At 40.1% G+C, this 21,437-nt stretch overlaps 1 protein-coding gene and 1 long non-coding RNA gene across 6 annotated transcripts in view; both read left to right on the forward strand.

Moving 5' to 3' along the window:
* The first annotated feature begins 4,048 nt into the window (after nucleotides 1–4,048).
* The window catches only part of SRPK2 (SRSF protein kinase 2), a 154,817-nt gene continuing 137,428 nt past the window's right edge, over nucleotides 4,049–21,437 (forward strand). For 4 of the 5 annotated variants that reach the window (XR_012658648.1, XR_012658647.1, XM_075081405.1 and 1 more), the window contains exons 1-2: nucleotides 4,054–4,216; nucleotides 4,314–4,398. Coding sequence is in view for 3 of the 5 variants with exons in the window: in XM_075081405.1 (XP_074937506.1) it covers nucleotides 4,201–4,216; nucleotides 4,314–4,398 (101 nt within the window). In the remaining 2 variants the exon portion in view is untranslated. Of the gene's footprint in view, nucleotides 4,217–4,313; nucleotides 4,399–21,437 lie in introns of all 5 variants that reach the window. The other variant, XM_075081407.1, reaches the window with a different exon arrangement.
* Nucleotides 15,591–17,581, forward strand: LOC142051829 (uncharacterized). The gene is made up of 3 exons (XR_012658651.1): nucleotides 15,591–15,689; nucleotides 17,272–17,321; nucleotides 17,470–17,581. It is a non-coding gene; the product is annotated as an uncharacterized LOC142051829 (long non-coding RNA).

Here is a 21,437-nt window from a genome sequence, read left to right on the forward strand (position 1 = left end):
TTTAACTGAAGGGGTGTTTGGGAGCCTGCTGGCAGTAATGGGGGAAGCTATAATGAGTCATTCTGGAAGTCTGGGTACTTCAACACTAGAAGAAATATTATCATTAAAATATTGCCAGAGTCTGTTTTAATCCTATTTCAGATCTGAGTTAAGCCATGCCAGTTCACTCCCTATTTTACATAATGTACAATATGTATCTGGTATAGCTGATGCAGCTATTTCTGGGCATAGGTAGTTCTTTAATTTCATACCAAATTGGTGTTAGACTGGTCTGCTTTTCTTTTGCATCTTTTGTCTTTTATTAGTAATGCCATCTTACTTGATAAACAAGAATTCTCTACCTATGTTAACTCTGTGCAGCTGGCACACACTGTACCATTTTATAGATGAAGAAAATGACTCAGGTGAGTGATGTAACTTGCTTTAGGAAAAGCACAATGAATCAGTGAATGAGCCAGAATCTAAATTCAGGAATTTCTGACCTCCTGTTTTTTCTGGAAATCCCAACTCATGCTTCCTGCTATTTTTTCTCCCATTACACTACTGAGATAACAAGCCTACTTTTCTTGCTTGATGTGTGCATTGCTCCTATTAATGTTAACTGGTTATACTCAAGCAGCAATGAGCCAACAGTCCTCCTGACTTTAAAAGCAAACCCAACTTATTAGTTACTGTTGCTTAATACTTCCTATCTCTAAGTTTGTTGTCTGTGTTGCTCAAAACCAAGCTCCTTTTTGCTTTGTTTACATACCAGAAGGAAAAAAACCCCACAATGGTAGCCAGAAAATTCTTTAAGTGAACAAGAGAAGGACAGACTCATTGTTTGTATGCCTACACAAGCCTATCATACTTAAAGAAATGCAGAATGGGGGTGGGAACTGAAGGAACAAGAGACAGCCATGAAAGGCGAGAGGATGAGAAGGCTGGACTTGCATATTAATAAGAACTCTCCTTTAATTGGGAATTTCCTTTCACTAAATTGTTCTTTTTCATTTTTCCACCAACCACCACCCATTTTTTTTTATTTTACTTCCTCTACCTTCTGTGTTATTTCTTTTTTGTTCCATTCTGTGCAAGAGCAGCATGAAGTTGGCTCATATCCTGATTTCTGAGAAAGTACAGTTCAGGGAACATGTTACCACACAGTGGGAAAAGCAGTACTGAAAGGAACTGGTACAGAAATCAGGGCAAAAGCTTCTAACATCCCTCTGCTGAAGGAAGAATTTTGAATTATTCTCAGAAATATGACAACATCATGTTTACAGGATTGCTGCTAGGTTACCTTTTATTCTGTACAAATGTTTTCCATTCACATCTGGAAAGTTAATGTCTTCTCATGTAAGTGGGATCTTTCAAAGCTAGGTGAAAAGGAAACAAACCAAACATCTGTGGGGTGTCAGGTGACTGGTCCAAACTATATTATAAACGGGTACAAATGTAATTCCATAATTTCATATTTTCTCCTTCTTCTCCCCTGATATTTACACTTAAGATCATGTAAATCTGCTGTTGTCCCTACTTTCTGAATAAGTCATATCACCTAAATCTCATAGCATCCTTCCCCAGAGTGAACAAGCTCTATGGTAACCCATGTAATAAAAAAGACACCTGTTCCTCTATTATGTTTGAAGAGAGACATCCAGAAACAGATACATTCTGACCCAGTCCACTGTTCTTTATTTATCTTGTATACTGATTTTACAAATGCCTTATTCTGCTGTTTAGTCTGTCTTCTCTCGACTCATCATTTATTTTTTAAAAAGCGAGGTTACACAAACTAAGGCAAATATTGAAATAAGGATGGAGAATTTAGCTAAAACAAGTAGATTCAAATAAACAATCCAGGGTAGATCCATTCTTAACAACCACATCCTTTGAATTATTTCTGTAATTTTTTGAATTTTCACTTACTGTTTGTGTTCTCAGGAAGTGAGTTACACTCTCAAGAATCTGAGAAATAAGGTGTTTTGGTATTTTTCTTTTCTGAAATACATCTAGCCTCTACTAACCTTAATTTACTCTCCAGTTAGTTAATTGCACATGGTAATCTTCTATATATACATATAGAGTCTCAGTGATTTTTCTACACTTCTGAATGAGCATCCTCTGAGTGGCTCTTTGGAGGAGGGGTGGGAGGCAGGGAAGAAAGCAACAAAAACTAGGAAGAATGCAGTCCCAAAATATGTGTCCATTAGAATTGAAAGAAATAGAATGTGTAGCATACACCCACCTGGTCCTAACACAGTTTCTTCTCTGTGTGCTAGCAGATTGTTCCCTCACACTAATTATGTTGCTGACATTATGCTCGTGAGGGAAATTCCTTCCTGACTCCAGATTTGGCAAATTTATAATCCTGTTGATGTAAGCAAAGTTCACTGTACTTATCTAAGACCCAATTGCCCAATCTGTGTTACGTATAAACCTCCTGTTGAAGTGAATAGAATTGCACATTAGTAGCTGAAAAGATGATCGGGACCCCAATATGGTTTCTGCTCTATAGTTATAGCTATGAGGTAACTTTACACCAGCACTGTCCTGACAAAGAAAAAAGCAGTCTGTTTTCTCCATCATCAGCTGATTGTCTCTACCATCCTCTGTACAGGCACAAGTGTTCATGCAGGAGCACAATTTAACCAATGAAGTTAAAATTAGCCTGGAAACAAAGAGTAAACATGTCATCTGCTTTTTAACATTCAACTACTATTAATTTTCATGCATCTAAACTTTCTCGGCCTTCAAAATTTCAGTACAGCATTCTGTTGTCTGACTTACCACACTGAGCTATTGTTAAAAGACTAGCCACGACAAGGGACACATGTAAGATACCAGCATTGCACGTTACCTGAGTAGTAGTTTATACTGGAAACGCTTTTTGCTGGGTTCTTTTATGATGGAAGATGGGACACAGAAAGTGTTTTGATTTAGAAATGCAGCTGCAGTGCCTCATGAGAGCTGTAGTTCAGGAACTTCGTGGTCCTGTTGTTTTCTGTTCACCATGCTCTCTAGTCAGACAAAAAACATTGTGGTACCTCCTTTTTGAGCTGTCTAGCTTTATCCTTCTGTTCCTGTCCCACTCCTAAGTTGCACTCACCATAACTAGGGATTCAATTTTCTGCTGAGTTAGAATCTTAATGATCTAATTACTTAAGACCAGCGATTACTGCTAGTTCCCTTCACTCTCATAATACCTGGACTGCAGATGCTTTTAGATCTGCATCCTTATGGATTCTTTGTCTTGCCATTTAGGGAGGCAGTTCTGCCTCAAAATTTCTTAACTGTTCCCTGTTATCTTGCAGCTACTATGCCTTTGAACTCCAGTCCCACGTGAAGATAAGCCAGACAAGCCTCACACACTCATACTGGAGTTTTTGATAAAACTCAGATCATCTTCTGCACCAGGCATAAATTATAGGCGACACAAAATTTCAGTTATAATGCTCTGAAAAATTTAGCCACGCTATGCACAGCACAAGTAAGAAGTTGCTGTTTTCAACAGGTCATTACTAGGTGAAACCTGGATAGAGCCTGGTATCACGGACAAGAAGACATCGTCAGCAGGAAAAGAACATTGCCGCGAGTTGTCCATCATGACAATCAAACAACTCGGTGAGGATCAGAATTAAGGAAATCTAATTTCCCTGGATTTGTGTCATGAGGCTAATTGATTCTGGCATCTAACCCCGCACATGCCTAGGGACCAGCTAAAGCTGATCTCGCCCGGAGACCTGCTGCCAAGGTGGCAGGCCGCCGCTCCGCGCCGCTCCTCCTGTCACGGCTCCACTCCGCCACAAGCCGAGCGGCCGGGAAGGGAACGGGAGTCTGGCAAAAAAAAAAACACCCTCGGCAGGGCGGCGGCTCCGTAACGGACACGGGCCCGCGGAGGGGGCGGCAGCCGGGGCTGCCTCCCGCCCGCTGCAGGGGCCGGCCCGGGCGCCGATCCCGCTCCGCGCCTCAGGTGCGCTCCCGCCGGGCGCGCGCCACCACCTGCCGCCGTCTCGCCCCTGCCTTTCCGGCAGGGCCCCGCCGCCAGGGCCGCGCCTGCGCAGTGTGGCGGCGGGGGCGGGGGTGCCGCTGCTGCCGGCCGGTGGCCGGTGCGCCATCGTGACTGGTGGGCAGCGGGGCCGGGTGAGCCGGGGTCGGACAAGCCGGGGAGTGGTGCCCCTGGCCGGCCGCCCCTCAAGGAGCGTGCGGCGTGGGGCGATGAACTCTCGCAAAGGTACTGCGCTGTGCTGTGCTGGGCAGCGGGGCGGGAGCGGGAGGGCTGCGCGGCCGCCGCTCACGCTGGCTCCCGGTTGTTCTCTTCTCCCCGGCAGTGCTGGCTCTGCAGGCCCGCAGGCGGCGGCCCAAGCAGTCCGCGGCGGCCGGCAGGAGGGACAAGCACCCACCGCCCCACAAAAAGTGAGTACGGGGACCCCCGACCTGCCGGGACGGAGCCTCCCCCTCGGACAGCATCGCCATCTGTCCTTCCCTCACGCTTTCCTCACCACCGTCCCTTAACGTCTGTCAGGGCCGGCCTCTGGCCCCCGCCTCACTCTTTGCTCTCTCGGGGGGCTCTCCCGCTCCCGCCGCCGGGACGGACGGCAGCTTCCCCGGCAGAGCCTCTCCCCCGCCCGCGGCGCGCCGGGGCCGGGCTCTCCGCGGAGGGTGTCGCCGCGTTCCCCTGGACCGTGGCCAGCCCTGGCCCCGGCTCGGCCTCCGTCGGGCAGGGCCTCCCGCGCCGCAAGGCCGGCCTTCCTTCCCGTGGGGACCCGCCCGGGGGTCGCTGGGGCGCTCGGAGGTGGGAGACCCCTGGTTGTCGGGATCTGCAGGGTTCGGTCTCTGCAGCCCTCGCGTCCCTTCGGAGTCATTCTCCCGTTCTCTCGTCTTCGTGGTCTTCTCTCCCTGTGCGTTCTGTCCTGTGACTTCTTTCTGGCGGCACTGTCCCAGCCACAGGCAGTCCTTTTTCTTACTCTCCTTGTAGCCCCGTACACTCGTCCTGCTCTCTGCCTCCTGCGTGGTACTGTCAGGTTATTCCCAGTTACCAGATATTTCTACTTGCCAGCAACTCCAGATCCGGTATTTTTTTTTTCGTTTGTTTAAATCTCTCTTGGTCTTGCAGAAAAGGACACAAGTCAGAGTCTGGCTTTTTTTTTTTTTTTCCCCTCCTGTATTACACTAACCATTCATGTTCTTGTCATGGTCAGATTCATCTTTTCTCATTCTCACTGTTTTCACTGAACCACCGAGGAACTTTCTTCCATCTCTGTAGTATTATCACTTCAACTATTCTTTCCTAGGATAATGTGGCTTTGGACTCTTCCCTATTTTATTTTTGCTTCTCGTAGGATTACATGCTTCTCTCACTAACTTACTATATTTTGTTCAGTGAGACTTTACTGGTGACTCTTGTATTTATTTTTGTTGCCTGGGGATTCAGTCTGCCTACTATGTTCTGACAGGGAAACATATGTCCTGATATTTGTTATCCCCATCTCCTAGTTGGTCAGTCTTTAGGACTGGGAAGCAGGGTATGGTGAATGGATGGATATTCATGTGATGAGGTAAATATGTTGCTATATGTAAATGATTCAAAGGACAAGGTCATCTTCTTTCTAATTTCTATAGAAAGAAATAATAATATATCCCTGATCCTGGAGGGTTTTTTTAGTTATGATGAATGGGCATTTTTCCCCTTTGAGAAGGATAAAAATAATGTAGGATGAAATACTGGTGTAGTGGTTGTCAGGCTTTGACAGCTAACTTATGTTCACATCCTGTTCTGCTACTGTTGTTTCCTCCAGCATTGTGTGAAAGCTGTGTTCTGCTTTCGGTTGTGTGAATTTGGAGTTATTGCAATGGAAACAAATTTCATGCACGAGATCTGTGGTCTGATTGGATTGGTTCCCTTGTTTTCAAAAACCTTTTGGAAAGTCAGTTTGTAGCATTACATGGATTTGTTTTGCCACTTTGAAAAGAGAAGTAGCTTAAATTTTATTGTAACTCTAGGTTCACAATAGTTTTTGTAGCTTTTGGTTAAGTCTTAACCACAAGGTTGTTGTTAAACCTCTGTCCTTTCTAGATGATATAGCATTTAATACACTTCTTAGGGGGCTGCCTTGGGTTGTCTTGCTGAATGAGCTTGTCAAAAGTTTGCTTTCGCAGACACTTATTAAGTACATAACTCGTACTCTTTTCATGTTTGCTGAAGAAACCAGCTACTGTTAAGTCAGGGTGCACAGTCAGTAGCTGGCCGTTTGCCATACTGAGTCGGCATTTCCAGACGCAATGGCTCAATCCATTCAGTTGTCTCGGGAAACAGTGGTTTTGCTGCGGTAGGCAACAGAGCCATCACTTCTTTTCTGCTACGTATGTTTTCTTTTCTCTTCAAACCACTTTTATGCTATGGAAACCTCCTACTCTGTTTTATGCTTCCTTATGAAAGGGAAACTCAAGTTTTTTAGTATCCTTGCAGATAGTTTAGACCCCCAAAGTAAAGCCAGCATTGGACATTAATTCAGAAGATAATATCAATGAAAGTATCTCTTTAGGCCTGTTCCTAGCCTTGCTTTAAATTCAACTGCTACAGCGTGCATGAGTGTCTTAGAGCTGTACAGTATCTGTGATGCACATCTAATGTACAGTAGCTCCAAATGAAAATGTTGATTTGAGGGGTGGAAATTCTATACCATAAGTTCCCTGTAGTGAACTTGTTCACTCTGTGAAAATTGTGACTTGGTTTTGAATCCAAAGCTCTTTTTTTTTTATTTAACTGTGGTTCTTGGGAAGACTCTTCTCTGCTGGATCATAGCTTTATAGAGCATTTTCCATTGTTGCTGGTTAACATTGTGCTTCAAAGGAACTGCAGGATTCCTCTTCTAGAATTGGGTAGGAGAGTTGTATCGCATTGTAGCTTACTTGCAGGGTTTTGTTTGAAGAGTATTAAGATGATGACACAAGAAGAAGAAGAAATTATAGTGCTTTTTAACGCTGAATAGCTTTTCGTCTGTTACGACCTTAATTGCCGTAGAAGACTGTGAGATCTGTCCTGCTCAGTGTTGACCCCTTAAGTCAGTGATGAGAACTGGTAGAGGTGAATCCATGTTTTTTTATGTAATAAGGTGGAAAAATAAGAAAGTGGAAGTGGCTCATATGCTGAAGAGAAAGCACTTTGCTTGAATCAAGACTGTATCTTAAATTGCATGTAATAATAAAATCTATTTGCTATGGCCTTAATTTGAATTCAAGCATCCAGGGTACTGAAAAGGATTAATACCTCACTATTTTAAGAAAATGGTTAGCACTTGATTTTGGTTATAATAGATGGACTTTCATGCTGTGTGTACAAACTGCTTATGTGTTTTTTGAGTTAGACAAAAAATTAATAAAAATGGTTAATTTAGGTCCTCTGTGAATTATTTCTCCTTAAAATGGAGATCTGCATTGAGAGAGGTCTGTGAAATAGCATTTTTGACAGATGCCCCGGTCTGTGTTCAAAGATAAACTTGCTTACAGATAGGCAAGCCTGTTTACTGTCCTTTACTTAGCACTATCAGGACCCAGTTACGTAAGAGATGGCCTCAAGTATGTCTACCTTTTGTATTTGGCAGAATGGTTGGTTCTTTATATTCAGACTAGTATAGGCTTAAACTGGAGCAAACTTCTATCTTGGATATTTTTATTTTGCTTGACTTTATTTCTAAATGATTATGACAAAAAACAAGTGAATACCCAATCAGAGATTTGTTGTCATTAACACATTTACTATAAATTTTTATTCAAAGTTAAAGGATAGATTTTTGTATGTAAAAAAAAAAAAAAAAAATCCAGATGATGATGTGTGGATGTATGGAGAGAGGATTAAGTGTGTTGAGTACTTCAATATAAATGCATAAATCCAGATATGAAGACTGACTTTTCAAAATTCAGTTTTCCTGTAGAGTAGGTTTTTTGGTTTTGTCTTTAAGCGATACTTTTAGCACAGGGGATAGAGACTATGTGATGCCGCTTTATAGCAGTGAAGAGTAGGTATGTTAGATAACATGGGAAGTGCCAGTTTTCTGTACCGTGCATTTCTAGATGACTAACTTCTTGGACACACAGGTACAGCTATCAATGTTTTGGATATATGACACTACTATGGAATCTTAACATCTGAAAATTACTCACTGCTTTTATTTGTCAGTGCTTCTCTACCACAGTGTTTTTCTGCCTCTTTAAGTAACTTTGAGGAGAACAAAAAGACCCATCTTGCACAGTGTTACAATGACTTTCATTAGCTTCATTTAGTTTTTGCTTCCAGAAGTTTTGCAAACCCTCCCCAAGCTTTTTCGTTAGCTTTTTTTGCAAGGGCGAAGGGTGAGGGTGGAAGTATGTATACGTGAAATAGGCTTCCTTTTTTGACTGCCAGTGGTCTGAGGCCACAATATATGGATATCTTAGAGTGGATAGGTATCCTAAGGTAGACCAGCTTAGGAAGTCTGCTGTGTTGTTTTTGGTATTTACTCAAAATGTGTTGTTGATGGTAATTGCTACTCTTGCCTTCTTTCTTAATAGCCTTTCATCTTCTTGCTAAGAATATTTTAACTGGAGCTCTATCTTTGTGTTTCTGTCAAACTTTAAGATTTCATTAAGCTACCGATACTGCAGGGCTGTATGTTTCTATCTTGGTTATTTGCCCACTTAGTGTATGTAGGCTTCAGGTGCTTACCATTGTGCCTTTTTAAAGAGTTCAATATACAGAAAGATTCAGCTGAAAGAAACAAAGTTGATTTTAGTTGTGTAGATATACTAATAATTCTTTTGTAAAGGAGTAAATAATTGTATGTATTGAGATTACAGAAATTTAATGTAAAGAAGGTGTTGTGACATGTTTGATCCGCACTGCCTGAGTCAGTCCAATGTTCACCTTTGTAATGTGATAATAAACCTCATATCAAAGACTTTTTGTGGGATCCAGTGGAATCTAGACTAAATTTCAGTGTAAAGTAGCACGTATATTACAAAGTGTGTTCATCTCTCTATTTTGAACTGTGCCACAGAGTAAGAAAACATCCTGCAGCTCTAGTAAACTTAATTTCTGAAATTGGAATGGCTCCAGCATTTCTAATATTCTGAAGAGGTTTACTTGCAGATTTGTATCATGAAAGTAGTTATTGTTGTGTGACAGGACATCTGTTATCAAAGAATTATCCGATCATACAAATTTGCCAAGATTCATGCCTTTTTCTTAGAACAGAATCATAGAACAGCCCAGGTTGGAAACAACCTCGAAAGATCAGCTGGTCCAATCTTTTGTGGGAAAGGCAGTCTAAATGAGATTGTCTAGCACCTTGCCTAGCCATGTCTTGAAAACCTCTCGCATGGGTACTTCACCATGTTCCAGTGATTGATTGTTCTCACTGTAAAAAATTTCTTTCTGATATCAAGATGAAACCTCTCCCAGTGCAACTTGTACCTGTTGCCCCTTGTCCTTGCTGTGTGGCTCCTTGTGAAGAGAGACTCATCATCTTTGTAGCCACCCAAGTACTGGAATGTTGTGACGAGGTCCCCCATTGAGCCTTCTCCAGGGAGAAGAGGCCTATCCTTCAGTCTTTCCTCAGAGGGTTCTCCAGCCCTTTGATCATCCCCATGGCCCTTCTTTCAATCCTCTCCAGTCTCCCCATGTACTTTTTGTATTGTGAGGACCAGAACTGGACACAGTATTCCAGGTGTGACCTGAGAAGTGCTGAGTAGAGGGTGATGGTTGCATCTCTGCCTCAGTTAGCAGTGCCCCTGCGGATGCAGCCCAGGATTTGCCTTCGTTGCTGCATCGGTGTAGGGCTGACTTGTGTTCAGCGTTGTTGGCCACCAGAACCCCCAGATCCCTGTCAGCAAGGCTGGTCCCCAGCCACGCACATCCTAGCCAATGCTGCGCTCCTTGGTTACGTCAGGTTTTGAACGGGCAACAAATAGGATACCATCCTGGGACCTTAATTTCATTTGTAATAATTTTGTTTGATGAAATAACATTGGTTTTTAGTATAACGGCTGTTTTATTATGGAAAATACCCTGGTTCGGCACAGTTATGCTGAACAGGAGTGCCTTATAGGGGAGGGTTTTGTGTTTCAGATCATAGTGAGATGAGCTGTTGGGGTGTAATGTTCATGATGACTGGGCCACTTGTTCTGCAGCGCAGTTTTATTTTTTTAACCTTCTTATTTACTGTAACTACAGAGTAGGATGGTAATGAATCTTGTGGACAAGGCATGGACATGGATTTTGAAATATAATTGTCTTTCTCTTCCTTTTGTTATCAAGATGATGACAGACTGTAGAAGCTGTTGGTGTGGTTTATTTTTTTAAACCTACAATTTGAAGATGTATACGACAATCTTTACTGAATAAATAAGATTGTCAGGTTGTATAACAAATCTAATTTGGTTTGATAAAGACTGGATCAAATAATTTTATTTTTAGTTTTGGACAATTTCACTGAATCCCACATATTAACGCAAAGGAAAGAATTCCTTTATTACTTGGCTTCTTGGTGGTGTCCTAAATATGCTTTGTGACCATTTCAGTTTTTCACTGTGTGTGAAAAAAGGTTTGGAAGGCATGCACACAATCCTTTTTGGTGGCCATAGGTTTATAGACATAGGGCAAAAGTAAAACCTGGAGAGAAAACTGTTCTTCTCATGGCTATGATAAATATTCAACTTTTTGATTGCTGCCTTACAGCATGAATTATCTCAGATGAAGTTTGTGTTCAATCTCAAGCATTTTCTGGAGCAGTAAGAGTAGTAGATGTAAATATATGTAGCTAAGCTAGAAATTCCATTAAAGAAACAGAGATGTGGGATGAGAACATTATATCAGAACATTTTATTGGATTAAGCTCTCTCAATTTCCTCATTTAGATGAGAACTGCTGGTCCTTTTGAGGAATAGACATGACATTGGTTTTATTAATTTACTCTTAAAAGACAATGATTTTGTATTTAAAACCTGATTTTTGTTTTAAATTCAGTTAATGTTTTTCAAGGATTGGAATCTTTAAGGATTATTGTCTTTTCACCAAGAAAGCTAGTGGCAAAGGTTGGTTTGAACTACTTCTATATTAACTAGTGAACTGTAGGGCAGTAGTGGAAACTGCATATGCTTCTTGTAAGCATACCTGTACTTTGAGTGGATTAACTGATTGCTGATCTGTTTGTCATCTTACTGTCTGTAATAAAAGAGTAAATCTATGTCTCTACTGAAAACTGTTTTCATTTGGTCTGTGACTGTGATTGCATAAGATAATCAGCTTTACATAGTAAGCCTTATCTAGCTTCCTTTTCTTCTTGTGTGAAAATGCTACTAGATTTGCTACTATGCACACAAACACATATACATACACATATTTATACAGAATAAAGTATGAAGTGAAAATTTATTTTAATCCCCGTTTGAAGGAAGCCTGGGCTTAGGTATGGATGAAGAAGACTAGAAAGTTAATTGGCATCCAGGAAATTACAGAAGTGTTTCAGTGCTTCCTCAAGTGTGCTTGTTATGCTTAGACAAAATAATCTTTTTTTTCTTTTATTGTGACAACTAAGCTGTTTTTCTTAAAAGCAGCATCTATTAGGTAGTTGCTGTGCCTGTGGATGTTTGCTGAATGGATTCTGTTCACTGATCAAAGGCTACAGGTATACCTCTGGACTCCCTGTATGACAATGGCCATGAGCTCTCACCGTTAGAGCTGGTATTGTATCTGCCCCTCAATTATAATGTGTGTGAGGTTGTTGGTTGTGTTTTTCCTTTTTTTTTTTTTTTTTTTCCTTGGGATGATATACTGAAGAATGTCAGAGAAACTAATGTTAATTTTTTTAAAGCTTTTCAAGAACTGAAGAAGTGACCTCAGTTCTCTATAGAAGAAAGGGATAGGACTGTTAAAAATGAAAACATAACTATATAGCAGTTGTGTTCATAATTGTTCCCACTTCTTACTGATTACTCCTGTTGTATTTCTGCCCAATTCTTACCTTTGTAATCTAGCCAGTGTTTTAATAATCAATAACTAAGTCTCTTCTAGTTGCCTATGGGGACTTTGGAAATGGGCCCCGTTTTGCTAGGCTGTTACTAAAAGAAAAAAAAAAATTAAAACCCCCTTTTAATAATATTTGAAGGAACAGAAAATTGTCTTTCTAGCTCTCTTCACAATTCCCAATATTCATATCTTTAAAATACTGCTGGTCTCAGCCTTCATATATTTGAAGTGATAACCCTTGCTTCCTGGTTTTCCCATCAACACTGTTTTGGTTTTCTTTTAAAGACCCTTACCCTTGTCTTCTCATTTTTCACTTTTAATCTGTTAACAGTTATAGCACATTGTAAGAGGGATGGTTCTAGTTAAAGTTGGCAGAGCTTTGGTAGTAATCTTCCTCTGGTGCCCCCTTCCTATCCAGTAATACACCTTTTAGAATGGGCTCTGCTTTTGGGGGTCTATTGTGTTTGATTGTATCTCTGACAACCTGCAGAAGGTATGTGGAAAATGGCTAGAAGGATAAGCATAGTGTAATAAAGAAGATATTACAGAGCAGAACTGCAGCAGCCTGTGTCTGTCTGAGCCTAAGATAACCTTAGAAAAAGTTGTTGGATTTGACAGAAGACAGTACGAACAAGTTTTTTGGCTGAAAAAGGTGGTCTCCTAAGTTTCAAAGTAAACCTTTTGTATTTTTTCAGTTTTATGTGTACTGTTTTTAATTGAGCCTACACATTTGGAAATCCTATGATTAAAAGAGTGCAGATGTCTAAATACCACATATTCTGGTATTGTCCAGCAAAGCAGCTGGCAGACTCAACTTTGATATCAAGGTCCTGCATAATGAAGTAGTGTTCTGCTATGGAGACTTTTTGAGTGTTAATGATAAAAGAATCTTATCTTGAACATGTTGGTTAAAGGCAAAGCACAGAACAGACTTGGTGAAATAATGCTTCTTGACCATATTGGTGCCTTAGTTATTTTCCTCAACTGAAGTTAGTCGATTAAAAGTCAATAATTTGAATGTTGGAGATTAAAAGAATCAAGGGCTTCAGTTGCCTTGAGCTATTGTCAATGCTTAGTATGCAGTTTTCTAAAATGGAAGGGACAATTCCATAGTTAAATGTCAATTACATTTTCCTATCCCTGAGGAAAAAAAATTAATATCTCTATTTTTCTTGTTGCAGCAATAAAGGTCTCAGAGCTGTCTAGGTACAATATCTGTACCTTAAACTCGGATATTAAAATCAATTGTTTACTAATTTTCAAACTGTACTAAAATTATACCGTTCTTGTATTTATGGTTCTAAAGAGAAAATTATTTCTTGGGACATGTCTTTTTCTTTCTTTCTTTCTTTCTTTATTTTTCCTTTGGATTGATCTGCTGCTTCTGTTCTCTCCTCTCACCCCAGTAATTTCTCTGTGTAATAGTTGTGCTTGTCTCCCACTCACTACCCTCCCGCTGTTGATCACCTACATGTGACGTTATTCTTTCCTCATAGACTGACACATATAAAACTATTTTGTAGAAAATCATTATAGAAGAGGTTCTTAGGTAGTTACATGGAACCTGGAGATGGGTATGATGGAAGCGCTTCTGTGACTGGTTGCCTGCAAGGTTGCTGTAAGGGGAGCAAACGCGTGATTGAGCTGCATCTTTGAGAGAAGGTACGCTCAGTTGGGCAGGGTGACTCCTCCTGGGCAGAGTGATTCTGGAGAGCTTAGGAAAGAAACAACTCCCAAGTCCTTTCCAGGACCTTCAGAAGGGTGGGCTTGGGATGGGACTGGTCCTGCTGAGCAGGTGGGCAGGGTCTGCTCCGTTGTGCTGCGTGGGACTGCAGAACTGCATTTAGGCAGCTGGTTTTATTCCTTTCTCCTGTCAGAATCACCCAGTGGTCGCTTATCACTTTTGAGGAGGGACGGTTGGGCAGTTTGAGATCTTGTATCCTGTAGAAACAGAACAGTGGAACACTGAATCCTTGAAAAAACTAAGGTGTAAATTATTAAAATCCAAGTAGAAAGTTATTAAAAGAATGCCAGTTAAGTGCAGCTAAGGCTTTAGTTAAGTAAGGTAGCTAGCAAGGCAACTTTATTTAAAATAAACCAGGTTTTTTTAATGGCTATTTTAATGTTTGAAAGCTAATTATAAAATATTTTAAAATAAATTACGCTTCTGTGTAAATTGTGGTTTATATTTGTGCTCACGTTATGTTTCACAACTTGCCATTTCCAAAAAGATGATGGAAAATTAGAAATTGCTCAAAGAAGGAGGCAGTAAACGTGATTGATGATATTGGACAGCTTCATCTCTGACTAGTGCTTTTCAGATATACAGAGGTGGTTTAGGAGCATTTTGACATGCCTGAAAAATCATTACTGGTATAGAAAGGGAAGAATGAGTTACTTGTCTTTTTTCATTACAAAGCAATGGTATCCAAAGAGCCACTTTAGTGCAAAAAAAAGATATTTCTTTTTATACAGTACAAACAGCAGAATGTGGCTTTGCAATATGTTGTAGAGGCCAAATTATAAGTGGGTTTAAGACTGGACACTAGAACCATCAGTACTTTTAAAGTGTGCTACTGTTGGTCCAATCCAGCTTTCCAAGCTAGGATTTGCTGAAGCCCAGCCATGTCAGTTTGTCCTAATATAGAGTGATCCACTTATTTACTCATCTCTAAACATACGTTTCTGGCACCTAGTGGTATACTACTGGCCTAGGAATGTACATCATCTAAACTAGTGTGGCAGCTTTTAGATTTTTAAGGCCGCCTCTGTAGATCACAAGATCTGATAGTGTGCATAAGCTTGGCAGTGTCTGTGAGCCTAAATCCAAATGGGGCTTGAATGATGTCATGTGTGGCACTCCTGTACCTGGCTCAGGAAGGAGCTGTGAAACTGAAGTTAGCTACTAAATCCGAGTCTACAGTGAATCAGTAGAGGTATGTGTTTGAGAAGAGTTTTCATAAACCCATGAACAGTGCACTAGGTAATGACGAAGGGGTGGGGAGGCATGCCAAGGAGTGCAAAATACTGAAGGAATGGGCGTGCCTGAAATGCTACTTTTCCCGTAGACTTTGATGCCACCTGCAGGTGTAAGTTTGATGCCAAAATGATCCTGGGATTTAAAGTGTGAATCTGAGAATTTGGGTTATTTCCTCTGTTGCTGAGAACAACTAGCTTTGTTTTAAAGTTTCAGTTCTCATGCTTATGTAGTAGCTCAGTAATTCGCTCTCCTGTGAAAGGAGTTAAATACCTGAGGAAGTTCAAGCTTATTATTTCATCTTGTCACGTGCAAGTGTCAGTCACAGGATTATAGGCTGTGCTAGGCTTTGGTGTGTAAGGGACAGCCAGTAGCTTTACATCTCTTCTGTGGAACAATCAAGAGCAACAGACTGATGGAGTGGGAAAACAAGTGATTAAAAAGGAAGCATTTGCTATCAAGTTTCACCTATACGCAGGTATCGGCATGCTGGTTGGCTGCGGCCAAGTACCTCTGAGTTACAAAACCAACACACGTGATTTGGTCAGAATGAGGCTGTTTGGGTGATTAAATGATTTTTCTTTTTTAGCATAGCAGTCACAATTCAGCATTGTTATGAAAGAGGGAGCCCTGAGGAGATCAAAGGCTTAAACTTCTTTCAAGTTCTCTTTGCTGGTGTCACAAGACACAGTATGACAGACCCCTGTTACCAGAATCTACTCCCAGGTGAATGTTTTAAAATTGTAGCACTGTCAAGAAAACTTGGAAAAGACCAGGAGCTTCACGATACTATTATAAGTACTAGTTCAAAAGAACAGGAATAATTTTACAGATAATAGTATCTGAAAAAAACATTTTACTTTTGTTTTTTTTTTTTTAAGATAGTCTGTTGCTTGGGGCAACCTGTTTTGTATGCTAGTAACGCAGTGTTCTAGCACATGTTGGTGTCCAAGTCTATAATACTGGTCCTAGATATTTAATCAAATTCCTCTCAAATGCTATTAGAGCATTGCCTCTATTTTTTAATGTCAACTAGAGGGTTTATTTTAATTTTTTTAATTTCCCAGAAATGTTTGCTTTATAGAAACTTGTAAGCCTTGGATTGTGTCAACAGTGTTGAGAAGATGACACACAGGAATTTCGCTAGTTGCTTCTAGCACTGTGCATTTTATAGAGTCACTCTTTAATCAGGGATGAGCAGTCCTGGGAACTAGGAGCTTTGTGATGGACTCGCTATTGTTGTGGGCAGACATAATCTGGGCACACCTGTCAGTCAAGGCTCTTGGAGAAGTTGGATGTGAAAACACAATGTGTGAATCTCAAGTTTGATATAAAATGTGAGATAGAGCTGTAAATAACGAGGCCGAGGCTACCACTATATTTTAGATCACCAGATACCTCTTAGATAACTACTTTGGTCCTTAGTATGGATCAGTTACTTTTAATATTGCATTCTTACTGCTAATCCAAGTTGTTTAGTAAATCCAGCATCTAGAAACTAAGTTAAAACAATTTATTCATTAGACAATACCTGTTTTTTCCCCAGTTGTCTAAAACAAGTATTGTTGAGAATTGATTAGATTATTTAAAAATGTTGCAACAAAGCTGGCAAACTTCTTGCATATTCTATAGGAAACATGGTGCAGAAAATAAAATTATTTATCCTGTTCTCATTATTGAGGAGTAGAATAGCTGTATTCTCTAATGTTTATTTCTGAAGCCAGAAAAATCGGTTTTGTTTAATGACAATATTTGTCTTGGGAATAAAGATATTATTCTTTTAAAGTGATCAGTTTGATCTAATTTTGTGTTTCAGAAATGACTCTTACTAGCTTGTGTCTCACAGGGTGCCATATCTTGTCCTAATTAGTAGCATTACAAAAACTTGAGATAAAGTGTAATACTCCCTCCTCCTCCACTTGTACTGTCTGTGTGATATCTACTAGTACTTAACCCTCGCCCTGTGATTTGCCAGGCTGGTGAAAACAGAGTATTTTTAATAGCTGCAACTAAAAGGAACATTAAAATAAACCACAACTGAGTATGTATATTGAAGCAAAACCACAGATTTATTCTGGGACTTTTGCTGTTTTCATTATAGTTTTTGCATACATCAGTGCCTACTGTGCAGAACTCATATTGTAGATCACTAGTGATTAACTGAGAATGTAGTTTGGATAGTAGAATTGGGAAAGATCAGTGGATTAAATTTATTTTGGGGATAATATTTCATTCAACCAAATGCTTTGTGTTAATTTTCATTTGTTTGAAATAAACACCCTCTTATGGAAAGCTTAATCTGTTTCAGGAGGATTCATAGCAGAGAACATGACAATCTAAGACTAATCAGATACAATGGTAAGTCTAGTTTTAAGACACACATTGCTGACCATTATGGCCAAAGGTGACAAGTCATAAAAAAGTATGGTTTGAAACTACCCGGTGAATTTGATAAAAAAATTTGATCCATCACTCTTTCTGCTAAATTAGATGTTCTCTTTCCCAGCTAGTCCATTGGAAGGCTTGACCAGCAGTAACACATCTGGCTTGTGGACTTTGCCACTTCTCCTTTGCTACTTTTTCAGTGTCACAATCTTCAGAAGTTGGTGACTTCCCGTGTAAGAAGGCCTTGAGCCTTCCATTTAATTCTTGTGTTTGCTGGGCTTGGGTTGTTCTGTGTCTTCTGCCAGCTTCTCTGGCCTTGGATTAGCCACCACCAGTGCCCATCATGGTAACATGGCTGAGGGCACAAAGATAAGTGTGCCAGAGCTGCCATGGGCTTGCAGAAAGATGAAAGCAAATGGATCCTGGAAACAAACAACGCTTAAGATCAAAGAACATTCCTTTGGAGTCAACAGGGATGCAGTTTTGGAGAGTCCAAGGGTAAGTGTTTGGTACAACCAAAACTGGAACTACCTCATCACCTGCAACTCAAGAGCGTGAGTGTGTTGAGTTTGTGAATTCAAAGTAGTTTAAAAAAAGGAGGAGGAGGGAAGTTACTTTTTCCCCCAGAGAAAACAGTTGACGTTGTATGTAATAATTCTTGTATGTCATCATTGATAACTGTGTAACATTAGTTTTCTGATACTCCTTGTTTTTAGGACAGCTTGGTGTGACTGATCACAGGGAAGATATAAATAGAGTACCTTCACATGCTGTAACTGAGTTCATTAACACCACAGCAAACCAGACATTTAAAATATTTTAGTATATTTATAGTAGATGCTAATTCTGCCATGTATTACATTATGGCAGTACTGTGTTTACATACATGTTGTGAAGATCTGAAAATAGTTAAAATTCTAGGCCTCTCATAGTGGCTTTGTCTGATATTTTTTCTTTGCAAATGGGGAAAAAGGAACACATATTAGCTTAACTCAGACTGTATACATGTAAAAAGAAATAATTCATTCTTCTAATTATGCCACATCTGATTCAAAGAATATGATGCAATTGCATTGTTGTCCTATCTCCTTTCCCACTTTAAAACATTTAGTCAACATTTTAGATAAATATGTCAAGCAGAAAAGTCACCTTAAAAATAAAACCATGACAAAGGTAAAAGAAAGTCCTCTCATGACTGTTTTAACACCAAAAAGTTAAGTGATGGCAAAAATTATCTTTTCAGTTTATTTGTGAGATTTATAGATTGCTAAAAAGTCAATTTATGTGATCACTTCAAGAGGTGGGGAAGGAAACCTCACTTCATTTTTCTGGAGGACATACATTTAAGCAGAAGAGTGTGACCAAGTTTTCAAATCAGAAAGTGGCATTATTTATGCCAACGGCGTCTCTTAAATCCAAACAAGTATGTGATTAATTATGACAAAAATAATAGAAATAATGCAAGAGTTAGCACAAACTTAAAAAACCAAAAGACCAAATGGGACCTCTGAGAGTTGTTCCTTAGCATCAGGACATGATGCAGAGAACTTGCTTGTCCTGTTAGTTTATTCGGAGTGTTTTTAAGACATAGTGATGCTCATATGCAAGGGCAATGGAACTGAACGTGTGCCAGCTTCTTCCTAATTATAGTTTGCAGCCTGAGGTATTAAGCTGAACTGAAACTGCACGTGGTTTAAATTAATATGTTAAACTCTGAACTGTGGTGCACCAGGTGCTGGCATGTTTGATTTAGCAATGATTCCTGCAAAACAGCAATCTCCCGCGGGAAGATGAGTTGATACCTAATTCTCAGAGTCTTGTTTTTCAAAGCCTCTTCTCAGATTTTGTCCCACAGCAATATTTCAGTTTTGATGCCATGGATTTTACATCGGTAATAAGGGAGTTGTTTGAAAATAACATTGCAGCGATAAGGAAAATATTTTATTGTTTTTCAGTGTCTGTATCCTTAATTAATTTTTTTCTTCACAGCTGATTCAGTGTCAACTCTGCCAGTGTTTAATTTTTGAGAAAATGTATGTGCTATATTTCATACTTTGTAGTTGATTGGCATAGGTAATAAATAATTGTTATATATGTGTTTGTAGATAAATATTGCCTTTACCTAAGAAACTTCATTTGGGAGTCTTTAAATACTGTTTAAACTCAGTAGATAAAGTCTCTTAACAGTCTACAAAGGTAGTAATCTAATAGCAGGGATGAGGTGTGTAATCTCAGTGTTTCAGGAGAGGCTGACAACAACAAAGTAGAAAAATTGGTCCCCTGTCACTTTTTTGCCTAATAATACCACCTTTCTTCACGGGTTTGCTTCTTGTGGTGTTCTTATCAAAGCATGACAATGTTATAAGCAAGTGAAATAAAAAGAATCAAGCTGCCTTGCTGCTGTTTTAAGATGATATGGTTTCCTTCAAACTGAATTACCATAGATAATGTGGAATTAAAACTTAATAAAGAATTAAAAGCATCTTCACCCCATTTTCCTGAATAGAACTTAATTTCTGCTTTTATCAGCAGCAATAAAGCAGCAAAGCCCAGATTTGCTGCCAATAAACGTATACCTAGGATATCAGAATGAAAAGTGAGTGAGGGTATAATGACATTTCCTTAACTAAGCAGATACACATGAATATGGTGGGGCTATTTGAAGGAAGGAAATAGCAGACAGGGCAGAGGCTGAGTAAGGGGACCATTACTTTAGCAGAAAAGGAAAAGTCTGATTTACAAAGCCTTATTTAGACAATGATAAATTAACTTCATTCTGAACTCATTGTTTTCTTTATGGAGGCTGGGAGGGAGGATAGCAGTGGAACAGGCTGCCCAGAGAGTTTGTTGAGTCTCCTTCCCTGGAGACATTCAAACCCTGCCTGGACAGGGGCTCCTGTACCCCCTCTCTAGGGGTACCTGCTCAAGCAGGGGCTTTGGGCAAGATGATCTCCAGAGGTCCCTTCCAACCCCTACCATTCTGTGATTCTGTACCCAGTGACTGTTCTGGCTGTATGCTTTCTCAGCCTGAAGGTCTTCACTGCTTATCTCCTATGTTTGCACCATGATCCTTGCCCGCCAGCTGCTGAGGTGTTGTACTAATGCAGCTTGGACCTGTGTGTTGCTCCTCAGGCTAAATAGCTACTAATGGATCTATCTGTACCTTCTCTCCTTCCAAATCTTAGAGTCTTTTCTCACTGCTTTGTTGCATCCAGGTTTCATATTGGTGCTTGAATTTGTTATGCTCAAAACTTTGTTATGAGCAAAAGGAATGATCACTGTTCGCGGAGTCAAGAATTTGCAGTTACTCTAGTGAAGTCTTAATGGTCCAATCAAAGAATTATCGATAGTTCAGTTACAGTGATACTAGTATTTGTTTCAAATTGCATACAGTCAAAATGATAAATGCACAAACTTTGTAGTGCCTGTTCTTTCTCTGGTCCTGTGCCCACCCTTCTAAAGTGGATGGTTTCATCTGGGAGGAGGGAGGGATATGGCCAGTCATCAGCCTCCTGAGCCCTTACTGGGAGGTCTGGGAGGTCAATGTTGGTAGCTTCTTCCTCCTCATTCCAAAATCCACTTGGGTCATTTTTATATGTTTCTATAAGTTGTTCTTTCTGTGCTGCTTTGTAAATCCATGTTACAAGCCATGTCAATACATCCAGATTTAGTATATAATGGCGTATTAGACATTCAAAACCTGCCTGGATGCATTCTTGTGCACCCTGCACTAGGTGTACCTGCTCAAGCAGGGGGGTTGGGCAAGATGATCTCTAAAGGTCCCTTGCAACCCCTGCCATTCTGTGATTCTGTATTTTACATGCATTTGATACTTGTTCTTTGTTCCCTTTGTGAGTAGCTTTGACTCCTCCCAGGTTGCAGTCCTGCAGCCAGCAATGGACCATTGGTGAGATGTCTGTGGGCCCAGGCCTCTGTGTCATCCTGGGACTTTTTAGTCCTCTACAGTTGTTCCATGTCTTTACTCCCTTATGCTGCTTTTTATTCCAGCATATTAAATAGTTCAATTTACACAGAGTAATTATTGCTGTGTTAGTTCCAGATATATGTATAACAATAGGTGCTACACTT

This window comes from Phalacrocorax aristotelis, chromosome 1 (assembly GCF_949628215.1).
Source record: "Phalacrocorax aristotelis chromosome 1, bGulAri2.1, whole genome shotgun sequence".
Taxonomy (NCBI): Eukaryota; Metazoa; Chordata; class Aves; order Suliformes; family Phalacrocoracidae; genus Phalacrocorax; species Phalacrocorax aristotelis.